The sequence below is a fragment of the Gymnoscopelus microlampas genome (assembly GCF_963454915.1).
Source record: "Gymnoscopelus microlampas genome assembly, chromosome: 22".
Taxonomy (NCBI): domain Eukaryota; kingdom Metazoa; phylum Chordata; class Actinopteri; order Myctophiformes; family Myctophidae; genus Gymnoscopelus; species Gymnoscopelus microlampas.
Window position 1 is genome coordinate 28,025,390 of NC_139959.1, and position 25,521 is coordinate 28,050,910.

The 25,521-nt window shown below is 41.4% G+C and overlaps 1 protein-coding gene across 1 annotated transcript in view; it reads left to right on the top strand.

The window, feature by feature from the left end:
• The first annotated feature begins 2,895 nt into the window (after nt 1–2,895).
• The window catches only part of ccny (cyclin Y), a 76,395-nt gene continuing 53,769 nt past the window's right edge, over nt 2,896–25,521 (top strand). Inside the window, exon 1 of the mRNA XM_084048973.1 lies at nt 2,896–3,525. Coding sequence (XP_083905099.1) covers nt 3,372–3,525 — 154 coding nt within the window. The 5' untranslated portion in view covers nt 2,896–3,371. The remainder of the gene's footprint in view (nt 3,526–25,521) is intronic.

Here is a 25,521-nt window from a genome sequence, read left to right on the forward strand (position 1 = left end):
GAACAACATACTAAAAGTCCTAAGAAATCCTAGTTGCTGAAATATGTCCACCAATTATTGTCAAAAAGACATATAAATGTATGTTCTACTATCAAGGCAAACTAGACTCCCTTGCACTTCAGTCAGGGTATCTTATCTTAATTCCTCACCTCAAAATGTATTTGGAAGTCAATTGAAATCTCATGAATGAAAATCACTCACCATACATTTATATGGCTTTTAAGTTAAGGTAAAAAGGTTATCGAGAATCACAATTACATTTGTCACAGTAGTGGTTTTGCAGAGACAGATTGACAATTGCAATAGCAACAATCCACCGCAATTGAACTCTGACCTGCAGCTGGGTCCATTGTGAAGCTGTCTTCCCAGTTCCCAACACAATGTATCACAAAACAAAACAAAACACAACTTCCACCCTGTTGGAGGGAGGCTACACTGTGGAATGCACTCACTAAGGAAGGGGAAATAGGCTGCGACTAAAACAGTGTGTTGTAGGCCTGGGTGTGATCATTTGGCATTCAAAATACTGTGTTTAGAAAATTACACCCCCAATTCAAAACATGCCCCCCCACCCACCCTTATATGTTGCCTTCACTTGTACATGTTTATGTTTAATAACTCCATGTTTTTGTTTATTATGTTATTTCAATTCATGGCCAACACCAAAGGACCCCTGGGTAGGCAAAAGGTTTGAAATGGATGAGAAAGGCGGCCAACGCACAAGGGATGATAGGCCTTTATATGACAGACACTACCGTAGAAGAGTTGTTGTTTCTTTCTTCTTCTTTTTTTTACACCATTAAACTGACTACTTTTCTGTGAAGTCAGTTTTATTGACAAAATGAAGCAGCAGTGATAAATTGGGTGTTTACATTTTGATCCACCTACTGTGCCTGCCAAACTGCAATGTGTGTTCATGACCAGCAGGCTGCACTGCAGCATCACATCTGGCCATGGTGTGGGCTCAAAATGCGAATTGTCTTGATTGATTGATTGATTGAATACTTTATTTAGAAGTTTGCAGAAAAAAAGCACATGAAATTACAGTTCAAATACAAGGTCAACTGGATTAAAAAGCCCAAGAAAGCCATTGGCTTGTTTAAATTGGGGTCCTTTTGTACTCGATTCATAGTGAAGTCTCAAGTGTTGTAGCAAGTATTATTAGTAGCCTATTAGCCTTTTCACAAGGCAAGTCCATTCATAAATTTGATATATTTTGTCACCTATCATGAACTCTTAAAGTCTAGACAATGGATTAGTGACTTTGTGATTCTATTCAATAGCAATTCAAAGCAGCATAATTAATATCCGAGGATAGCCGGAAGAGTGGGCACCTGTCAACCTGAGAACTCTGGCCAATGGGCACCATTTGTATTCAATATATTTTTTTTGATTTACATCTATTTTATACATGGGGGGTCTATATAGCCTATAATATATAACCACTTTTAATTAGCCTACATTTAAGGCCTAATATTTAAACAATTGCTAAAAAAAAAACATGTGGATATACTAGTCGTTTTGGGCATAAGGTTGAAGGGTAAACGTACTAATGATAAGATACCGTCGATGGTCAAATCATGTAGCCCACTTAACATGATTTTTCGAATATTTTCCAATTAAAGCTGTTAGGAGCCACAATACATTTTTGCCTGTGTTTTTATTTTTATGTTTTCCCACGCTTTGTTTTGATTGTCGTAATTGATTGATTCTCTCCTGTTAGCCAATGTATATAGCCAATTTACGAGGTGCCCAGTTAGTTGACCTCGTTTTGTTTACATTAACCAGGTCTAATCCACCCCATCTCCTTGATGGAGCCTTTACTACATGTGATGATAAGCAAAGCAACCAGTGGTGTAAAGTAACTAAGTACATTAACTCAAGTACTGTACTGTAAAGTAAAGTACAATTTTGAGTTTTTTTTAATTAACTCTTATGGCCCCCCAGACCCACGCTTGGGGAAAAACACAGACAGATAGACTACACACAATAGGCGAATGACTGTGGTCAAAAATGACTTTTCCACAATAACACTCACTGTTCAGCACTGGTTCTTAAAGTGGGGTCCGGGGCGGGGACCCCCCGGGGGTCCTGGCTGGGGAGGGTTCCAGGTATAGTCCTCCAGCCAAAACAATGTAAGCACTTTATATATATATATATTTATGTATTTCCCCCCCAAAGAATGTTGACTATATCTTCTCTCATGGGGGTCCCTGGCACAAAACCTTCTCAATGGGGGTCCGTGGCCAAATACATAGTTGGGGACCCTTAATGACATGTTTGAAAATAGCAAGGTCATTTTTGTAGTGATCGATTATTCTATCGGTTACTTTTTTTTTATTGATTAATCACAGCATCGAATATTGAAAATAGCCGATCTACAAGCTCACATTCACCAGGTTGTGAGCTTGTAGATCGACAATTTTCGCTGTATTTTCTTTTTACATTTGTAAAAACGTTTGCATATTGATCGATTATTTTATCAAATTATAAAAAATGGTGTACCTGATCAAATCGTTCAGTTCAATTAAACTCAACCCCTATATTTGAGAAAGTTGCCCCTGTCTAACAGTTTATCAACAGTGTGTGTGCTTTGATTACATGTTTGCAGTGGTGTTGTGTAAAGTAACTAAGTACATGTACTCAAGTACTGTACTTACAATTTTGAGGTATTTGTACTTTACTTGAGTATGTCCTATTTCCAATACTTTTGTACTTTTATTCAAGTACCGGACTTTTACTTGTAACAGAGTATTTCGACATGGTGGTAATAGTATCGATACTTTTACTCAAGTAAAACATGTGAGTACTTCTTCCATCACTGCATGTTTGTTACCACCCACTTGAACCGGAACCTTTCTCAACATCACACACAGCGCTATCGGCCGTGCCGTCTAGTCTGATTCTGCAACAATGTAGCGATTTGCACGAAAAGTAACTGTCGCGTTCAAAGTGAGAAGAATCCGAATGAGACGTTTTGCTGGAGACAGTCAGTGAGTGAGAGTAGTTTAATTATAAGGGACGCTCTATCTGCGTCCGCCAGTACAACTGTCACAGGGGCGGAGGAGGTAGTAGTGGAGTAGTAGTGGGCTGCTCTAACAGATCTACCAGCCCTACCTACAGCGTAGATAGTCTACTATTTTAATGGCTCAGCGGTTTGTTCCGGAGGAGACGGGCGTGTAATCAATGTAGAGAGAACGGACACCCGGGGCTGATATTTGAGGTCCGACCCTCCTCGCTTTGCCTATCCGCGTTACCGCCCCTGTTTTTCAGCTTGTGGACGGTCGTAGCTCAGCCAGACAGACAGACAGACAGACAGACAGGGTTACTACTACAGTAGACTACTATAATAAACCACTGAACAGTGAACCATGGGGAACACGACCTCCTGCTGTGTGTCGTCCAGTCCCAAACACCGGAGGAACAACCACTCCAGGCTGGAGCCCTACCGGCCAGAGGTGGACCTCGGCAGGGAGGACACCGGCTGCAACCTCCAGCACATCAGCGACAGAGAGAACATAGACGGTAGGAGGAAACGGCGAACACACCGGGCGTACAGTATAGTAGCCTACTGGGGTGGTTCTCTCATTTTAATGTAAGGACCCCCCTCTGTTCCATTTAGTGTAGCACAGTGGTTTCCACGACCCCCATAACTCTGAGAGTGTACAAATGGAACCAAATATGGACCCTTACGGGTCCATTTGGTTCCATTTGTACACTCAGAGTTACACACCCGTAAGGGGCCATTTGGAAGCCCATGAGGCGGGTCCCTGGACCCCAACTTTAGACCCACTGGTGTAGCAGAGTGTTTCCAGTGAGCCATCATGCACAACATCAGCACCCTGACTCTGTTTGACCAGAATGGAACGGAGCCTTCATTAGTATCATTGGTAACACCTGTGTATTTCTTCATAATATGGCTGCTGTGAATAGAGCCTATTGATATGCATTTGGACCCCCCCCGCCCCCATCTGAAGATGTTTTGTGAGATTTGTGTTATCAAGTTCAAAATGATACAAAATCTTTCAAACATCTTTTCAAACATCAAACATTTTTCAACCCCCAAAAAATATAGCAGATATATGTATAAGCTTGCAGCGCGGCACGAAGTAATGCGCTGCGAGCTTGTAGTAGCTCTGCTAATTTTGAATAGCCAACGTATAAAATATGGATAAAGGGGTTCAAATAATTGTGATGCTGTAGTAACACATTTTGTTGGGGACCCCCTGGAACCCCCCCCCAAGGACCCGGCCTGCCCCCCCCCCACCCCCACCCCAACAAGATTTGTGTCATTAAAATGTTTCCAAAATATTGATATAGTTTTTTCAATATATTTTAGAAAATAGCAGATTTATAAGATCACAATGCATGCTACATTCATATCACTTCTGATCCTAACTCATTTAACTGGGGACCCGACTGGAAGCACCTCAAGGACCCCTGGGGGGTGGGGGGTCCCTGGCTGGACCCCTCTTTTGAGAACCACTGTTGGTGTGTGGTGTGTGGAACACCCTCTCTCTCTTCCTTCTCTTGGGTTGTGTTTCTTGCATGACTGTCTGCTGCACAGCAATGATGACGACTGACTGACAAGTGTTGATATTGCAGACTTTGATTTGTTCCTTGTAAACGGTCTATAGCCTACGTTGCAGCAGCCCCAGGCTATGATAGTAAACATTAAAAGGTGTTGGAGTAGGAGTCAGTCACCCTTTCAGAGGGTAATTTTCTCAAAGGATCTATTCCATTGTCAACCTAATCTTCATATTGTTACTGTCAGGCAGAAACCACTTCTCTCCATATTTTATTGTTTATTTTGTAAATGAATGCCTTACTTGATCATACTACATACACAAAAGCATAAAAAGTAGCAGATATGCAAGCTCAAAACGTGGCACGATGCGACGTGTTTTGAGCTTGTAGATCTGCTCATTTTGAAACAGTTTTGGGCACATGAGGTTTCCACCTCGATATCAAGCTGCTCACTAATGCTCATTATAATTATGCCAACATTTCTGTCTTCTCGAAACTGTGTCTCATTGGTGGGCTGTAGACGGTTTAGAAACCTGCCTTACCAATGACATCATTGATGGGGATTCCGAGCTAATAGAAAGTCGAGCTAATAGAAAGTAGGCTACAACCTTTCTCGTCCTGGAAGTTTAGCATGTTGAAATATGGAAGCTAATGTTGTTCTTCGACTTCCATAATAAAAAATACAATAATTTAAAAAAAGTTAGAAATCTAGTCTGAAATGACCAAACCTGCCTACCGATGATGTCACTCGGTAGGCAGGTTTCTGAATTGTCCACAGCCCTGCTCTGACACACAGACCGAATAGACAAAATGGTACTACTGTATATTATAATGAGCATTAGATCATTATATATTTTATCTCACATTTTCTGGTGAGCTGGTGTTGAAGTCATTGTGCTTGAACGTGTGTGTGTGTGTGCGCTCGTGCGCGGGTGTGTGTGTGTGTGCGTGCGTTGTGTACATAGCTGTTTCCATTCCCCTGCCAAGTCCAGAAGGCTTTCTCAATGAGTCTGCTGAGGAAGGCATGACAAGATGCAGGATTCTGAGCTGTCGTCATCATGCCTGTGTGTGTGTGTGGGTGGCTGCGTGCGCGCGTGTGTGTGTGTGTGTGTGTGTGTGTGTGTGTGTGTGTGTGTGTGTGTGTGTGTGTTAAAGTTCCCTCCTTGGATCAACAAAGGTCTGTGTGTGTGTGTGTGTGTGTTAGAGTAGGAATGTGATGGATGTCGCTGGGTGGTGGGGTGTCCATTCCTCAACAGTCCCCCGGGGCCTGAATAGGAAATGACCAACAGCATGACTCAATGTGACTCAACACTTATGATTAACATCCTCAGGGTGGCCCTGTAAATGCTACAGTCTAAAGCAGTGATTCTCAAACGTTTCATTGATTTCATTTGATATGCTCTCTGAGTTACAGACCTGTAGGGGTCCATTTGGAACCCCCCCAAGGTCTAGCCTGGAACCAGACGAATCTGCCAGTGCAAAAAAAAAATTTGGGCTCTGGCACCGCTCCGTTGTGAATCCATTTCCTGCACCCGAAGTCTGGGGTGACCAATCAGGACCCAGTATTCAAATATAGGAGAGACCGTAATTGGTAGTTGGCTAAAAACACCTTAAAGTGTGTCGGTCACTGAATGTGAACTGTTGCTGCAGCATGCATAGCAACATACTGTTAGGATTTAGAAAACATTTTAGATATGGCTGTGGACCCCATCTCAAAATGTTTTGTTCCAGGGACCCCCCCCCCCCCCCCACCCCCATCTAAAAACGACACAGATGTTTTCCCGGTCTTAATGGGTTAAATAAAATATGTCACACATTTTCAACCATATCATATGATTGGTCTTCATGTTCATTATTAGATGGCACAATATCTATGTGCTCACTCTGGGTCGGCTGTCTGGACAGTTTAGAAACCTGCCTACCAATGACATCATCAATGGAGATTCCAAGCTAATGGAGAAACTACATCCTTTCTCTCCCTGGAAAGTTGGCATGCTGAAATAGAAGCCATTGTTCTTGCATTAATAAGAAGAAGTTTGAAACCTTGCCTACCGATGATGTCACTAGTAGGCAGGTTTCTGAACTGTCCACAGCCCTCCTCTGAGACACAGGGTGACTAGACATAAATGGTACTATATTAAAATGAGCATTGAGGACCAATTATATGAAGATAGGTTGAAAATGGGTGAAGTGGAATCCTTTATACTTCGTTGCACATCAAATGGCTGATCTACAAGCTTGTGATGCATCGTGAGCTAGTGATTTTTGCTGAGAATGTTTACAGAAAGTTCACATATTAATGGCATGCCCAGAATAGGGATGCCACGGTTCATGTGGCTAACAACTGGAATAGCTCCAAGGAGTGGAGGCCTTCCCGGCCTCCTCCCATCCAGGGAGAGTAGACTTCCCTGGGTGTGAGCAGTTAGGACAGCTCCTGGCTCTCTGGAGTGTGGTGTCCGTCCACCAGGCCTTCAACAACATCAGCATCAACTCAATTATTGATGGAACAGTCAGACGACTGTTTCAGTAGGGCTGTCACAATTATTACATACTCGCCTAATCGCAATTATTTGAGTTAATCGCAATATTTTTTTGCATAATCGTTTACATGTTGAAAGCTGTTTATATATTTTCAAAATTTTCAAAAATAGAGGAAATGGCAGATCTACAAGCTCAAAACGCGCCACGATGCGACACGTTTTGAGCTTGTAGATAGTCTATTTCCACCATTTTTTTTAAATGAAATTATGTATGTTGTCATATCTGCCCTGTACAACTTTTGTTTTACAAAGCCTAAAAGGTTTTCTTTGCATTGTAAAGCAGCTACATAAATGCACAATTTAGGAAGAGGTTGGGCATGTTGGAGTCACACACAGCAGCTGGTTTGCCTTTGTGCCGTTCAGTCTGGCTACATCCTCCGTCCACATGGTTGGGCAATTATTGTATCTAAACAGCTCTTCCCTTTTGCATTGTGTTAAAGTAGGTCTGAGTTCTTTGAATGCGTAATCATCATCACCCCATGACATGAGTGCGTGAGTCTGTTTCTAAAAGAACAGTGAATAGGCTAGTCCATTATTTTCTTCATGAGGACAGACCGAGCAATCATCGAGAAAATGTGTTCTTTGCCAGTGGTGGACAAAGTATTTACTCAAGTATTCAAAATACTTGATTATGATCAATGCATTGCTGTATTGAAATTTTGACCATTCCCCAAAAGTGAAAAAATAAATAAATCAGAAATGAGCACTTTTTTTTGTTTTTGTGAACAATGACAATAACATGATTGAAAGAAAGAAAATAGCAGATCTACAAGCTCACAATGCGTCCCACCGCAACGCGTTGTGAGCTTTTAGATCGGCTAATTTCACTATATTTGAAATGGGGCACAAGTGGTTAGTTCATAATGTATTTTTGTAAGTTTGAGTCCCTTCCTAGAAAAGTACAATATTTCTATTTGAAATGTAGCGGAGTGGAAGTCATGTGGTGGTGTTTACCTGCAAGAACACACTGCCCTCTCTCACTGTATTTTGGTGTTTTCTTTTTTTTTAATAATCATTTATTTTTGCAATTTTCGGGTTTACATTTAGACAGCAGACTACAATAACAACAAGACTGCAACAACAGACCACAACAGACTCAGACAGACCTACATACAAAACAGTGAGCGTACAGAAAATCATAAGTGTAAGACAGGGAACAAGAACAATAAAACAAAAGGTAAAAAATAAAAAGTATCAAGTGGTAAAGCTTCAGAAGTAAGGGGTATGTGTGTGCGCAAAAGAGGGTGGGGTGTCTGTTATTCTTTCATCAAAGCAACCTAAATAAATATCTTGGACCGGTCTGAATCACTGACTCTCTTCCATGAAGTCCAGAAAGGGAGACCATACCTCCAGAAACCCCTCTGTCTTATCTTGTATTTCATATTTAAGCCTCTCCAGTGGTAACAGCGACATTATTTGGGTCATCCACATATGTTCATTTGGGATATTATCGGTCTTCCATAAAATTAGAATACATTTTTTTGCCAGAAATCTAAATACATCAAACAATTTCCTATGTGGAGAGCTCATGATTACATTTAGGTCAACTCCTAAAAGATACAAAAGAGGAGATTTCCTCAGTTTACATTTAAAAATGATTTCGATTAAGGCGTGGATTGTTTCCCAAAATGGTTTGATTTTGGAACAGAACCAGAACATATGTGAATATGTACCCAGAGTTAATTTACATCTGTTGCATAAGGGTGAATACTCCTGGGACATCTTGTTTAAACAAACTGGGGTTAGAAATGTTTTGAAAATGAACTTATAATTATGCTCCAACACTCTAGGAGAGAGTGAAGGTAGATTTACCTTTGCACATACCATTGTCCATGCTTCTTGATCTATAGTTATGTTTAAATCTTTTTCCCATATCCTTCTCAGAGGTAAGAAGGATGAGGTCACTCTACTATTGAGAACTTTATAGATCTTTGAAGTGAGTTTTAGCATAGATTCATTACTAAAAAATAGTTCTATCTCGTCTATTTGAAACCTAAAAATATTTCTCTGAATCTGTGATTGTAAAAAATGTCTCAATGTCTCAATTGTAAATACTGAAAGAAGCTTGTAGTGGACAAACCATATTCCTCCTTAATCTCTGAAAAGGATTTCAAGTCTGTGTTTCTGAATAGACAACCCAGATTGTTAACGCCCTTATTAGTCCACCTCTGTAAACCGATCTCACTTAGACCTGCCGGTAGGTCCGGGTTATGAGAAACGGGTGAGAGAACAGATATATTCTTGGGAAGTTTACAATACTTCTTGCAGCTAGGCCAAACGGATAAAACACCGTCAATAATAAAGGATTTGTTAAGCCCTGCCAAATTCTTATTTATGAATGGAAGAGATTTCAGCGGAATTGGATTACTAAAGTGGGACTCTATTGGTTTCCAAAGAGAATCTTCCGAATCCAGAAACCATTCAGCCATTCGTTTAATTTGAGCAGACCAATAATATAATTCAAAATTTGGCAGGGCTAGACCCCCTTCCCTATACGGTTTGCATAAAGTGGTCAAAGAGACACGTACTTTTTTGTGGTTCCAAAGAAACTTTGAAATTTCTGCGTTTAAATTCTTAAAGAAAATTAATGGGATAGGACAGGGTAGCGACTGAAATAAGTAATTTAGTCTTGGTAATAAGTTCATTTTGACCACATTAATTCGACCTACAAGTGTGAGGGGTAAGTTAGTCCATAAATCCATATCCTCTTTAAGTTTTTGTGCAAGAGGTGTATAGTTACATTTAAATAAATTGTCCAGTACAGGGGAAATAAAGACACCAAGATAAGTAAAGCCTTCTTTTGTATGTTTAAAAGGGGATAAGCTATTAAGTCTTTCATCATCAATGAGGGTAAGTGGACAGAGAGTAGATTTTGATGCATTTATTTTATAGCCAGAAATCGAGCCGTATAAGTTAATTACTGATAGTAAGTTAGGAATTGACTGGTCTAATAAAGTGTCATCAGCATATAACGAAATCTTATGTTCTAAATTTCCAGCTAATATGCCTTTAGTATTAGAATTTAATCGGACTGTTTGGGCAAAAGATTCAGCCACGAGAGCGTACAAAGATCCAGATAGTGGACAGCCTTGCCTAGTCCCTCTTGCTAGCTTAATCTTTTTTGAAAGATAGCCGTTTGTAAAAACTTGTGCGGTTGGTGAAGTGTATAATGTTTTTATACAATTTATAAACCTAGAGCCAAGATTGAGATGCGCCAGGGTGGAGAGGAGAAAGCTCCAATCCACCCGATCAAAGGCTTTTTCTCCATCGAGCGATATTATTGCGGACTCGCCACCATATTTGCCAACATGATCAATTATATTAACCAAGCGGCGTATGTTATCTGCACCATGACGGCCTTTAACAAAGCCTGTCTGGTCGTTTTTTATCAATGATGGGAGAACATAATCTAATCGTTTGGCTAAAAGCTTAGCGAGGATTTTGTAGTCAGCGTTCAGAAGTGAAACTGTAACATTCGTGCATGTCTTTATCCTTTTTTTTAATAAGTGTAATACCAGCCTCTTTCATGGAGCCTGGCATAATATTACAGTCAACAAATTCCTTTACCATGGGCATAAAAAGTGGTTGTAATTCAGACCAGAAATGTATGTAGAATTCTACTGGGAATCCATCAAGGCCAGGACATTTCCCAACGGCCATAGATTTAATGATGTCATAAACTTCTTCAGATGAGAAAGAATCATTTAAAAGGACACGGTCATCAGCAGAGACTTTAGGTAGCTTAGCAGATTGTAAAAAGGAATCGATACTTTCACTAGCTGGGGGAGTGTGCGCTTGATAAAGATTATTAAAAAAAGTAAAAAACGTGTCGTTGATCTCAACTGGGTCATACGAGATTACATGATTATGTGTCCTAATTGCTTTAATCTGACGTTCTGTGTGTTCTTTTTTAAGTTGATATGACAGCAATTTTCCTATTCTATTATTAAATTCATAATGTTTTTGTCTAGAAAACAACAATAACTTTTTGGTGTCATTGACATAATCTAGTTCCAGCTTAGTTTTGGCTGCTGAAAAAGCCTTCCAATTTACATCTGAAGGGTTATATTTATGAATTGCTTCTAAATGTTTTACTTGGTTCTCTAATTGCGTCCTGGCCTTTTGAGACTCCTTTTTTTTAAATGAAGCAAATGAAATTATGTAGCCTCGAAAAGTGGCTTTGGCTGCATCCCATAAAATGGCTGCAGTCACCTCTGAGTGCTTGTTATCATTATAGAAATCCTTAACTATTTTTTTAAAATATGAGTCAAACTCAATGTCGGTTAGTAGAGATGTATTAAACTTCCAGCTTTTAGTTTGGGGCTTGGGATGTGTCAGCTTAATGTCAAGAAAAATGGGAGCATGATCTGAGATAATAATCTGTCCTATGTCACATTTTGATACCAAGTGGACAATGCTGCTTGGAATCAAAAAATAATCTAATCTCGAAAAAGATTTGTGTGGATTCGAAAAGAAGGTGTAATTCCTAGAGTTGGGATTAATCTCTCTCCATACATCGATGAGACCGACCTCCTCACACAGACCATTAAGGGCTGTGGAGGATCTTGATCTCAGCGGTGCAGGAGGTGCCTTGTCAGCAGAGGGATCCATAATCAGATTAAGATCTCCAGCTATTAAACCCACACCTTTACAGTGATAAGTAAACAGTGTAATCATCTCAGCCATAAACTCAGGACAGTCCTCATTAGGTGCGTATACATTTAACAATGTCATATGTTGGCCAAACAGTGAACCAGTGATTAAAATGTATCTGCCCTCTGAGTCGAGTATTTGGTTTTCAAATATGAAGGGAATTTGTTTATCAATAAGAATAGCGACTCCTCTACTGTTAGATGTAAATGAGGAGGAGAAAACTTGCCCAACCCAGCCCTGTTTGAGTTTTAAATGCTCTATTGAAGTCAAATGAGTTTCCTGTAATAAAGCTATAGAGGCTTTATTTTTTTTAAGATGTGTTAGAACTGTTCTGCGCTTGATGGACTGGCCCAAGCCTCTAACATTCCAGGATATTATGTTTAAGTTAGCCATAAGCTTGGAGTAAAGTTTAATTTTGCAGCTACATAGTAAGAATAAAATTGGTCATTATTGATGCCCACCTGAAGCACACACATGTAATATTTACTTCTATATTCATAGCGATACCACTTGAAAAAACATAAGTACAAGACGAGTTTGGGGTAGTGAGTAATAGCAAACAAAACACTAAACAAAAACACTAAACCTACACAACATAAACACGCAGACATACAATAATTTATGGTGTCAAAAGGCACCATGAAAACACAAATCGCTCAAAGGGGCTTTGTCTCAGTACCCGGGAAGGGGAGAAGGAAACCCTGTTTTAATCTCTGAAGCACATCGATGTGTGCTTAATAGTAGTAGTATTTTGGTGTTTTCACTGTTTGTTTTTGTAGACTGGGATGTTTTGGTGAAAGCAAAACAATCGGTGACAAAAACACCAAAATACAGTGAGAGAGCAAGGTGTTTCTGCAGGTATGCACCACCGCACTACTCCAGTGGCTAATAACTGCTGGTATAGTGGGAAATGATGGGAAAAAATGTAAATCATTGATCTGTTATGTAAACACAGGGCAAAGTTACATACACCATTATGCCGTTAAGTACAGTACTCAAGTAAATGTACTTAACCCATTCAATGCGGGAATGCATCTGTGTCATTTTAGATTTGAGCTATAACCATTATTTTGTAAAATCTACAAGCTCATAGCGCGGCACCAAGTGCAGCGCTACGAGCTTGTAGATCTGCCATTTTTTGAAAAATCTTGGAACATTTTGTGCAAATCTTTGAATGCATATATTGTATTTTTTAACTCAAATCTCAAATCTTTGCTTGGGGGGGGTCCCTGGAAGAACATATTTTGACGGGGTCGGTGGCCAAATACTTATAATTGTGGGGGTCCTTGACATGAAAAAGTTTTAGAACCACTGATATTCTAGCAACATAAAGTTTTTCTGAAAACTGTAGGATTTAGAAGACATTTTGTAAATATTTGCACACATTTTCACAATCTACAAGCTCGTAGCTTGAAATAGATATTTTTTAATAGCCAAAGAACATCTAAAATGACACAGATGTTTTCTCGGATTGAATGGGTTAATTATTGTCCACCACCACCACCACTGACTGATCATTGGTCAGTAGGTTCTTCTAAAGCCCAGGTGACTCCAGGTACTCCACCACTCCATCCAATGCTATATAAGAAGGGCCCCATTAGCTTTAGACACATGTGCCAAGCTGGTGAAGAGAGAGATTTGTACTACTTTGAGTGTTTGCATTTAGGTTATTTACTCAAGTGATTAGGGGCGACCCTTTAACCCCTTCATTGGGCTTCTCTAATTGGCATTCCAGTGTCAAGAGACCTGGGCACCTTGCCTGGACCCTGTGAAGGAAACAGACAGATTGATGTGAAAATCTCTCATAGGTCATTGTTCTCAGACTAGCTTTAAGACAGACGATTCTCAACCTGTGGGCCGGGGCCCAATAGTGGGACGTGAGGATATTGCAAGTGGGCCCCCCAAATGATTTGCGAAACACTAAGATTTTAATCATAATATAACATTAATAAAAAAAGAAAAGAAAGCTTCATGGTATGTTGTCTTTAATTAAATCCTTGAAACATCAGTTTTTATTGTAATAAATAGGAACTTAAAGACAAGTATATTGGTCCAATCTGGAACACAATCGATTGATTGATCATTAAAACAACATGCCTGAAAATGCATGAAATCTGACCACTTAACATCTGATCCAGAGAAGGTTGGGAACTGCTTTAAGAAATAATTGTGTTATCTGGAGGACTCTAAGTGAACAACAGTACACTTTAAGGAGGGAGAACCATGTGATGCCAAAATATTGGATAGGCCTATCTCTCTTAGGAACACAGTGTACATGCAGGAGAAAGTGATTAAGAAAATCTTGTTTGTTCTCTTAGAGTCGGATAGTTTGTTGATAATCTGGATATTGTACTTGGGTTGATTTGATCGGTTCATGCTGAATTTAAGGGAATGATCTGACTGTGTGTTTGTTTATGACTGCTTGCATTGTGACCATATTGTGAATGTGTGACCCTTTTTGCTCTGAGCTTGTGACTACAAACAAATCAGCCATGAGAACTGCTGACGGTGATGACATGCACGCAGACACACACGCACAGAGCTCTGCAACCTCCCTTTGCATGTATGAACCGGTATTCGAAGCTGCAAATCACAGCCTCTGGAGTCGAGGTCCGTTTCCACATATTTCCCTGCACAATCTTACCTCAATATCCTGCGTTTATACCAGTTAAGCCAGAGATACGGAGTAGGTTGGAGATCCATGTGCTAACCTCACAGCCTGTATTTATCTAAACTTAATGGTTTATGTTCAGTCTATCATGGTGCATAATATAGGCTTTGTCGCGATGCGACCCGTTTTGAGCTTGTAGATAGGCTATTTTCGCTGCCTTTGCGTGACCCTCTTGTTGTACGACGAAGTAGGGCATTGATTTACAAAACAAACGAAAAAAGAAAGATGAAATATGGAGATAAGGTTTCAGCCCGACAGCGACGAAATGCACTGTCAATACAAATACCTGCCTCCCAGAAAACCGTGATAGAGATGCCTCTGACCCATGAAATCCAATGCAACGGTTGGAATCTACACGACTAGACTAACACTGGGCCATAACCCAGCCTATTGTCTTTAACACAGATAAAAGAGCTGCAGCCTGCCAGGGACGCAGAGCTTTACACAGTCGTTTTTAGGTTTTACTGTCGCTATCAGCACAAAGGTTAGATAAATCAATTCCCAAGGGAAGGAGAAATCACTGGTGTGAGAAATACAAACAGCCGTTGCTTGCATAGCTGCAGCCGTGGAAAACCTTGCAGCTGCAATTCAGACAATTTTCCGTTGGTTTTTCTCTTTCATTTGAATGGCTTTAATATGGATACAGGTTTATTAGTCATGTACATGCACCAGGAACTAGCAGTTTGGTTCACATGTAAGCACAGGCACAGGCAGCAAAGACAATATATGTACCCTATAACGAAAGCACTGCATTTACGTGTTGCATCATTTCATAAATTAAAAACGGTGTGCTCTTACGGTGCCGGTTTCCTGGAACGACGATGCCTGTGTAACTATAAACCTGTCCTGTTGTTTAATTACTAAAACATAATAGCCTGTGCAGAATTGTAACATAAACAGGGTTTCTAAATATAATAAGACCTTATAAATGTTTTAATTCATGCTTCAACTTCTTAAAAATAAGATTTAGTAAATTTCTCATGTTGTATTTGTGCTTTTTTTGTCATTTATAATTTCATCTTAACCACTTAAACCTTATATACTTAGTTAAAATCCATGAACACCAGCTATGCTATTTTTGTGAATCCATAATTTCACACTAAATCTCGTTGTGAGCTTATAGATCAGCTATTTTCGGCAAATGTCCCCCTCCAGAATAGGGATGCTAAGATTCAAGTGGTTACATTTTTATTCTGAGCGGCATTAAAATCTTAAAGTCTTAGATCTAACCTGCCTAAACCAGCAGACACCCTGATAAGGCCAACTGAGCCACGCATTCAGTGCAAGTTGTAGGAATACAGTGCAAGCCAAACGCAGCAGACAATTAGACTGTGTGAAGTCGATCCACACCAGTTTTGGAGAAGCGGGTGATACCAAGATGGCAGTGGCTGTGATGTTGGTGTAATTAGGGGAAAGAGGTGGCTGGGTGGGGCGGGAGGAGGAGGATGAGGGAAGGGAGAAAGGAAGGGCGTAGATTAGAGTGTCATCCAAATTGGCAAAAAGCTTATAGATTGCCTTCATCTCTCATCAGGATCCGAATCAGCTTTATTCTCACATCACAGGTTTACAGGTGTAAAGAAGTGGGTGAAATTATGTTATTCACACTCACTCCATCATTTTGTAGTTTCAGTGAGAAGAGAGGATAGCGGCAGAGTTAGAGCAGGAGAGATTATGATTAAAAAAAGAACACAGGTTGAGGATAGAAAGTAGAAACGGATTAAAACATCAATATTGTACATACAGTATACAGATGTATATAGTAGCGGGTGTGTACATGCTGTTTAGAACATGAGCATCATATGCAGGTGTGTACATGTTATTTTAGAAACATTAGCATCATATGCAGGGGTGTGCACGTTCTTTTAGAAACATTACCGTCATATGCGGTTGTGTACATGTTATTTTAGAAACATTGGCATCATAATCATGTGCAGGTGTGCACATAACATGCAGTGGCATGTTATGAATAACATGCATTGCTGACTCATCTCTGAATAAGTAACTAAGCTTTGACGAGCCATGTGGCAGGAGCCTATCTCCTGTCTCTGTAGCATATGATTGCTTGATGTACAAGTACACCCCTGGACATGATGGTAGTATGATGCAGGGACTCACCCCCAACTCAACCCTTGATGATGCCGAGTTCCATGAGTTCCAGGGAGGCATTGGGTCCCATTTCTATAGCCTTTGGTATGACCCGGCCGGGGAATCGAACCCACGACCACCCAAACTCAGGGCGGACACTCTAACCACATGGCCACTGAGCTGGTATCTCAGAATAAGAGATGAATACAATGTGTGGGGGTGGAGAGGGGAGAGGTGGGAGGGGTTCTCAATTTCTCTCCAATCCTCAGATCCTTGAAAATCAAAGGCATATTTTCACCGAATCGACCTCATCTATCCAGGCTATTTATAACCAGCGTTAGATGATGCGGTAGCATTTTGTCTTTGTATTGTTCTGCAGCAGCAGCACCCCCGTAAGGCCACGGCCATGGTTGATGTGAAGGGTTTGAGCACGAGCTGAAAGGCAATGGGAGGAGACATGAGATGGCTTGATCCCTCAGGCAGCGTGGCGTCTATTTAACACATACATCTGTAAATGAACAAGCTCTGCCATCAGGCTCATGAATGCGCAAGACATGCACGCACGCACGCACGTTAGCACACACGTGTGCATGCGCACACACACACACACACACACACACACACTACTGTGATACTTACAGTATATACAGGCCAAGAAAAATGCATACACACAATTGCGAATGTTATCACGTGTGTGCGTGGTCACAGGCTGATGTGTGGATGCATGGCCGCATGAAAACATGGGTACACACACATACACACACACATGAATGAGCCAACATGCACAAAAAATATAGGCTACAATATGCGTATGTATGCACATTGCACGCTCATGCACACGCACTGATGGGTGGAGCTGGATTAAGTGCTGAACAAAGCACGCCTACAAGCTCACAATGCATCGTTTGTACAGTAGGTCTGCTATGTTCATGGCTCGATGCCGTCGTGCAACAGAGCATACACATTGGTAGGATTTCTGGATGGTTGATGAGACCGACTGCATGATCTTATCTGCAATGATGTGATTAGGTTTGGTTTGCTGCGGAGGCGATAAAGCCTCTTGATTGTGTCTCCTGAGCCCTGATCAAGGAGCAACGTCTCATGCATACCTGCATATATGCATCATATTGATATGACAGACAAGTTGTTCCCAACCTGTGGGCCACAGGTGTCCGCGAGGTTATTGCATCAAGTGGGCCTCCTAATAATTGACGAACCATTAAGATGCTTATGATAAATATAAAGCAATATACATCTTGCAAAAAAATTACATCGCATTTTTTCTTTAAAACCTTAAATTTTGTTTTCATTGGGATACCGAAACACAATCGATTGATTGATCATTCAAATAAACATGCTCTGAATATGTACACAGTCTGCAAGAAGGCCCTGATCCCGAAAAGGTTGGGAACCGCTGTAATAGTACGTATTGCAATATTATTATTATATCTTTTTTTAAATACAATATCTGCAATTTTATGGCCTACCATACATACTGACAAATCTGTCTGCAATGTACATGGAGGAAGAAGCGAGAGGAGAGTGGAGAGGGCATGCTGGTGAGAGTGAAACTAAAGCTTACTAGCCCCTGCCACTCTTAAAGCCCATATTTGGAAAATGTATTGGCTTTAACTTGTGCCACTTTAGTCATGTGCACTACACATCGTATTGGTAAACATTGTGACCAGCTGGGAGACTTCGCCTCAGAGCCTGGACAGCAGGGGCGTGGCCACTGCGCTCTGATTCAAATCAACAGCCAACGAAGAAAAGGGGGCGGGATCCACATGCAGTGGGTGTTGCATGTAAATAGGAGCGATGGGAAGCAATTTCTCCTTGAGCCATGTACTGCCATTGTTGTGTAGGCTACTGCTGTTTGCCTCTCGTCGGACTGTTTAGATGAGTTGCACAGCTCTCAGACCGATAAGAGGCGTGTCCGCTCAGATTCTGAGCGTAAGTTAAATCCCGTCCACAAATACCAGGGCTCTGGCCCAGAAGTTTCCTCGCCCCTCCCGTTTGTATGTGAGAGCTGGCGAAAACTTCTGGGAACTCAGATTATCTCTTAGCTGCCAACTCACCTACCCAACCCAAGACACGCATACACAACCACGCACACACGCATGCATATCCCGCAACATCCCTGCTGACTGCTTCATGCGGCATGCGTGGTCATGTTGGACAACTGGGCTTTACTTCATTTTGTCTCTCACTCATCTTTCTATTTTATGTCCTCCAACCCGGACATGAGCTTCACCTCTCTGTCCTGCAGACCACTTAATAGTTTTTTGTTTTTTTTAACAGGCCTGTAACATGCATTGTGGGTAGTAAACAAACAGTGGTTTTTCAGGGTAGGGTCCTGGGAAACTCAGGGTTCCATGAGGTGGTTCCAAATGGACTCTTACATGTCTAACTCTGAGAGTTATGGGGAATTACAAAAAAAGTTTGAGAACCACTAAGACGGAACATATGGCAGGGTCTGACCCTACATAGCTGCATCTTGTTCTACACCTACAGACAATTACATTTGGGTTTCATCTCTTATTCCCTGGTGCGATGCCTTCCTCTGCATACTAATACGTTCACTGACTGCAATTATCCTGTAATTAGGCTCTGTTTTGTTAATGTGTTTGCATATGGGTGGGTCTGTCTGTCTGTCTGTCCTTGCCATCTGTGTGTCAGTGCTGCTATTGACGGCTATAACACAGAAAGTAAGTCTGCTTGGATGCAGCGCAATGTTTGTCCTTTTAGAGGTTACAGTATTTTTTATTAAAACATTTTGCCATGTTTTTATAATGATGCGTTATGTCAATGGAACCAATTGCTACAATACACATGTATCAGAATCTTTATTGTCACATCACTGGTTTACTAGTGTAAAGAAGGGGATCTTTGGATGACATTATTTTTTTCCATAAGCTCCAACATTTCTGTTACGGAAACTGAGGGAGAAGAAGAAAAAGGAGGGGAGGGAGAGCAGGGAGAACAAATCAAACATTAAAGAAGCATGCCAAAGAGAACATGGCAGCTGTATCCTTTAAAATGGTCAATTTGGAAACAAATTGACCATCAACAATGCTATTGATTCTGGCGGTCAGGATGGAGGAATTGATTTTGGCATCTGCCAGCTGCCAAAATCAGACACGGTTTCAACCACAATAACCTGCAGTGGAGCGTGAAGAGCGGTGTGCCATTGGCTGCCCACATGTTAAGCACTTGAGCAGGGCAGGGGTTTGACAGATACAGTACAAGTGGTTATGAATCGCAAACGTCATCGTGGCAAATCGCATTTCATCCACCCAGCAGACAATTTTATTTTTTTGCTATTAACCCCCCCCCCCCCCCCCCCCCCGCCCTCACAGATGTCCCTCAAAGGAATAACAAATCATTTCAGAGGCAATTGGCTATGACAGCCTCATAGCGGCCTCTCATTTGGCTTGACTGGGACTCATGCGTGGGTGATTAGGACTCGAGCATGCAAAGTACACATCTACCACCCACAACTCTGTCTGTCTCTCTCTCTCACTCACTCACTCACTCACTTAGAACTGCCATCACACAATCTATTATTGGTTCTCAATTTGGGTCCAGTACTTGAAAAGGTTTTGAGAACCACTGCTCTAGATCAGTGATTCTCACTGCGTGACTGTATAGTTATTGTTGCCACATACTTATGGCCAATGTTAACTAAAACTATGAATAAATATACTGACAATTTCGGCAACAAATATAAACTAGATTAAAATGTTAGGGAGGAACTAGTGGATAAAAGATCCAGTAGAACTAAGACAAGTCGTTTTATGCTCTGTTACTCTCGGTGTCGCACTCTGAAAATAGATGATTTACAAGCTCACAACGTGTTGCAGCGAAATGCGTTGTAAGCTTGTAGATCAGCTATTTTCGGCATGCAGCTAAGTGGTAATCAGCCATCATGACGCCGTCACAACCCGCCAAAATACATTTAGTTTACTAAATCAACTGTAGATAGTTGACTAAAATAGTCAACTAAAACTCAATCTGGGAACCCATCTTCAAAGATAAGGGAAAAACAGCGCCCTCTGCAGTTTTTTACCTTTGTATTTGACTCTGGGGGTAGCGCATAAATAGAACGTGGCCACAGGAAACAGTCCCGCTTGGTCTGCCCTCAGCCCTCCTCCTCCGGTGGTGCGCCAGAGGAGAATATTTTCATTCCCACTAACAATATTTCTCCACGGAAAACTAACACCATTTCTCCCACGGAACATGGATCGTTTTGGTTATAAGCCCACTTGTTTCTATGATGGAAGAACAAGTTAAAATGTTGCTAACTTTCCGTGGTTTTGTCGGCTCCGAGGATGCTATTGTTAAATGAGTTTGGGTTTGTTTCCAGTGGGATGCGAACGCACAGGTGTAAATCCCGCCCACTACTTTTGATTGGGTAAAGCGCGGCCTGCTTCCTGATCTGAAGGCACGCCCACTTGTAGGCCAATGTTCACACGTTCTGAACGGCCCTCCCCACAGATGCAGTAGCGCAGCTCTGCATCTATCTTGAGAGATTAACTAAAACTAGACTAAAACAAAAAAAATCAGATGACTAGAATATGACTAAACTTAAGCTAAATGGAATTTTATTCCAAAGGCTATGACTAAAACTAAATAAAAATTTGACACATGACACAAACACCAGTTCGAATAATAGCACAAAATGAACGCCCCCGTTGTGTAAGGACCAAGATCTCTGTGCGGTCAGGGGGACCTAGCTGCCCACCGGGTTTTGAGTCGTGACTCACCACATCCAGGCGTGAAGTGCCTCCTCCTTCTCTGTGAGGCCGTGGTAAAGATTCATTATTGCATTCGCAAGATGCCATTGTATTAAAAACATTGGTTGCATCTGTTTTACGCAGTCCTTAATATTGTTATTTTATTATACTGTATGCAGGATGTGTTGGCGGTGGCCTTTTCAAAATCCATTATACTGTGCAAACGGAAGGGGGATGCTTAAATTCACAGTCTGCTGATTTTGAGACGAAATCTCATGAGGTCGATCATTTATATGGCGTGGGCTTACCTCTGCAAGTTGCTGAAATGTCGATCGTGCGGACATTTTCGCACATGCACGGCTTGCTTACTTGCATGCACACGCAAATGAAAGTTTGGCCACAACTTGTTTTGTAGGTCTGAGAATTCCTCACTGCTCCACCATACTTTAGCCGTTCAGAAGACATTTTCCCTTAAAATAACAGCTGCCCTTTACCATGTCCTTAGCTGTCACCCCATCAGACATTTGTACATACACAAGCAGCTTACAGGTGAAAAGTTAAATCTCATTGTTGTGTGCACACAGTATTATGGGATGCCGATTTCCTTCTTCTATTACTTTGTGAATAACTCAGCTGGCCACACAATGGCCTACATACTGTACAGTATCATATCAGGAGCTTGTGTGCTTCTTGGGCACATTTTGTTTTTGAAGTAATCATTATTCATGCCTCATAGCTGGCACGTTGAGTGGGCAGTCTCACTATGCATGTACAGTCGGTGCTTGGGTTATAGCTGTGTGCTCAGCAGTAGGCTTGGGCAGGCGGTATCTATTTTTTCATACTTCATACCATCCTGACATCTCACCAAGGTATATGGTATAATCAGCTTACCCACAGGTTGAACTTAACTCATTGAGTGCCAGAATTAATTAAGTCAGCAGTGCCAGCGTTTGAGCATTTTTACTAACCTTTCAAGAGCCACAGAATATTTCCCTCCAGGACGATCGGCACACAGAGTGTTGCAAAAGACGGAGGAGTGTCTCTGCTTCCATCTGAGAAAAAAAGAACCCTCCGTTCTTTAGTTATTGACTGTTGAATATAGCTTGAAAATACTTTTCTGAATCCTTTAACGTTATATTGGACGGGGCTGGGTTTGTTGTGATCACAGAGGTCATTGGATCACATAGGTTGGTGAACAGTACCATCTCGTGTAAACACTGAAAACACAGTTTGGCACTCTGGGCTTGGGAAAAATGGAGGTGTTACACATCAATAGCACTGAATGAGTTAATATAATGAGTTACATACAGCAATGAACAGATAGGAAACTAGAAAAAGTGCTCCTCCGAGCACAGGTCTTCCTCGCCAGGTCACGTAGGTTATTGTGGGCCAGCGATGTTCGGAATTCGCCTATCAGGATGGAATATAAAAAATTGGACCGATCCGTCTTGATCACATAATGTGCACCAATTTGCGTAATGTTTTGACAAAATCTGAAGGAGTAATATAAAAATAATTGTTTTGCAAAATCGGCCTCCGGGTGGCGCTATACCAGGCCCATGTGAAACATTTGGGTCAGAGGTTCTGCTCTGGCATCCAGGAAGTGTGTGTGTGTGTGCACAGTTTCACGTCGATTGGGCCAACGGTGCCGGAGATTGGCTGTCCACAGACGAACACGCGGACAGACGGCCGGAAGGACAGGGTGCAAAACATAGTCTTGCCACGCCATCAGCCTGGCGGAGACAATAAGTTCCCTTCTGAGGAGCTAATGCCACTTGTTTCCACAGTAGATTCTGGTACATGGATAGGAGATGATGTGCGGGTGGTGTTCAATAAAATCATGTGGCTAATAAACTGTTTTTGTAGGTGGAAGATGTCATCACAAGAAGTTTTTTGGCAATATTTTCTTTTTTTTTTTGACTCCATATCTAGTCATATCTAATTTATTATTGGAGACATACAGTAATAGAGCAGAAATTACCAGCCATTAAGTGATATTCTAACTCCAAATAATTCTTCTGGCTATTTGCTATAGTTCCCTGTTCTTATTTTCATGAATTCATACTGTATGTAGTCATATTTAATTGATTAACTTGGAGACCTAATAGAGCAAAAAAAAAATTTGCAGTGCATATTGACGATAAGATGATGAAAAATAAGAATTGTAGTAAACAAAGAAATAAAAAGGTTATTTACTCGTGACCCATAAAAAGTGTTCCACGGCCCAAAAATGGGTTCCGACCCACTGTTTGGGAACCACTGGCCTAGACTGATTTAGAAGTGGACTGGAGGAATCCCTGAACTTGGAAGTGAAACAACTTTTCTTCCTCCTCCTCCTCCTCTCCATGTGTTGCATGCAGCGCACATGGCTGGCTTCCAGCCATGTGACTGTTATCTGTGAATGGCGGCTATTCTTGTGAAGTTATAGGTTAGATAAAGACATCTCTAATCACTCCAGTGAATGGTCACTGTGTGGAGTGAAGGTCGGGGAATACCCTGCAACTGCCCCTAAGAGGTAAATGAGGAAATGAGTGCTGCATATTTTATATAATAAATAAATTAAATCAATAAAGCACAACATGTGCCTTATACCAGTGGTTCTCAAAATGGGGTCCTTGAGGGGCTTTCCAGCAAAAGTAGTTAATATAGCATCCAAAATCAGTTTAACCACTTTAACCCTATATACATTAGCTATTTGAAAATAAAAAGTGAGCTTGTAAATCTGCAGAATTTTGGAAAAAAGTGAAGCATTTAGACAGCACAAATGTGGTATGGGGGTCCCTGGTACAAAATTTGTTCAGAAGGGGGTCCGCAGCCAAATACAATTTAATTTGGGGGTCCTTGACATAAAAACGTTCAAGAACCACTGCCTTGTACAACATTGAAAAGAATATAACAGAATTGAATAGACCAGTAGCACAGGGAGAGTAGCATTGTTGTGGCGTTTTGTAGTAAAAGCTGCGGCTAATCTCAACAGTTAATTGAGCATGCATGCATGCGCCAATCAGATGGGACCAGCAGAGCTGCCTGCCAGTGTTCGTTAGCAGGTGTGGAGCTAATTATGTGCTGCTGATTGGCCTCAGGGCTGCAGTCTGGGGCATCTGTGGTGAAACCATCCTTGAAAGGCAATAAAACGGGCAGGACATTGGGCAGATGATGTGATGTAGGGCTGGGAGAGAGGGCTTAGAAATTACGTCTTGTATCTGGATAGTACATGCAACACACACTAGATACCCATTAGATTTGGAGTAGGGCTGGGAAATTAACCGACATTTGGAACCAATACCTGACATAATCTTGCTCATGTAGGTCAATCGAATAATAATCAAGAAGCATCGCATTCTACTTCCACTGAAGCCCTGTATTATACTTCATGGTGGTGTGCAAAAATAGCTGATCTAATTTAACAATGTGACAATTTTTCTTTTATTAATAATGTCTTAATATTTAATAATGGGCTACCATGATTTTACAACGGCTAAGAGGGTAGGCACTTTTTTGTGTGCAACACCGGTGCACCTTTAGGTAGCAGGTGTGGACTGTAGAGCTAATTATCTGCTGCAGCATGGCCTCAGGGCTGCGCTGGGGATGGCATGACATCAATTTCCAAATATCGTCGTCTTCATTCTCCTCACATTCACATCATCTTTATCTTTTGCTTCTGTGCGAGAGAAACCTTCTGTGTAGAGAGAAACCAGACTATTACGTATGAGGACTCGATTATTGTATATTGGCAGAGTCCTTTACGTTTATGTGCTGAGTGCTTATTTCTTACACCCGTTTCACCACACATTGACGGTGAACGGAGTCGATACCTCCCTCTTCATTGATCACAGAGCGATAGATAAAGATGATCGATAATATTTTGACTTACATCGCACCCAGGTAGCTACCGTATATAACCCAAGGTTCTACCAAAACTCAACGTGGCTTTAAGGTCAGGGGTGAGGATCTGGGAAACTCCCAAATTCGAAGCTTGTAAATTGGTTACCAGCAGCAGTAGTTCAGGAGCCACAAGCTTAAAATATATTTATGAGGAGTGTGCTGCTGTTAGTGTTCTGTCATTAGTGTGTGTGTGTGTGTGTGTGTGTGTGTGTGTGTGTGAGTGTGTCACATCCACCAGCATGGCCTGACTTGGACAGGGAGGTTGTCTACCTCCTGCAGTTTAGATTTGGATGACAGCCCTGACACATTATTTCATTAGCTTGTTCATTCTCCGCTCTGCAGGGTCTTTCCCAGGTCACTGGCTGTATGGTGACAGGCAGGTGTGTGAATCAATGTCAATGTGTGCTTACGTGTGTGTGTGTGCCAT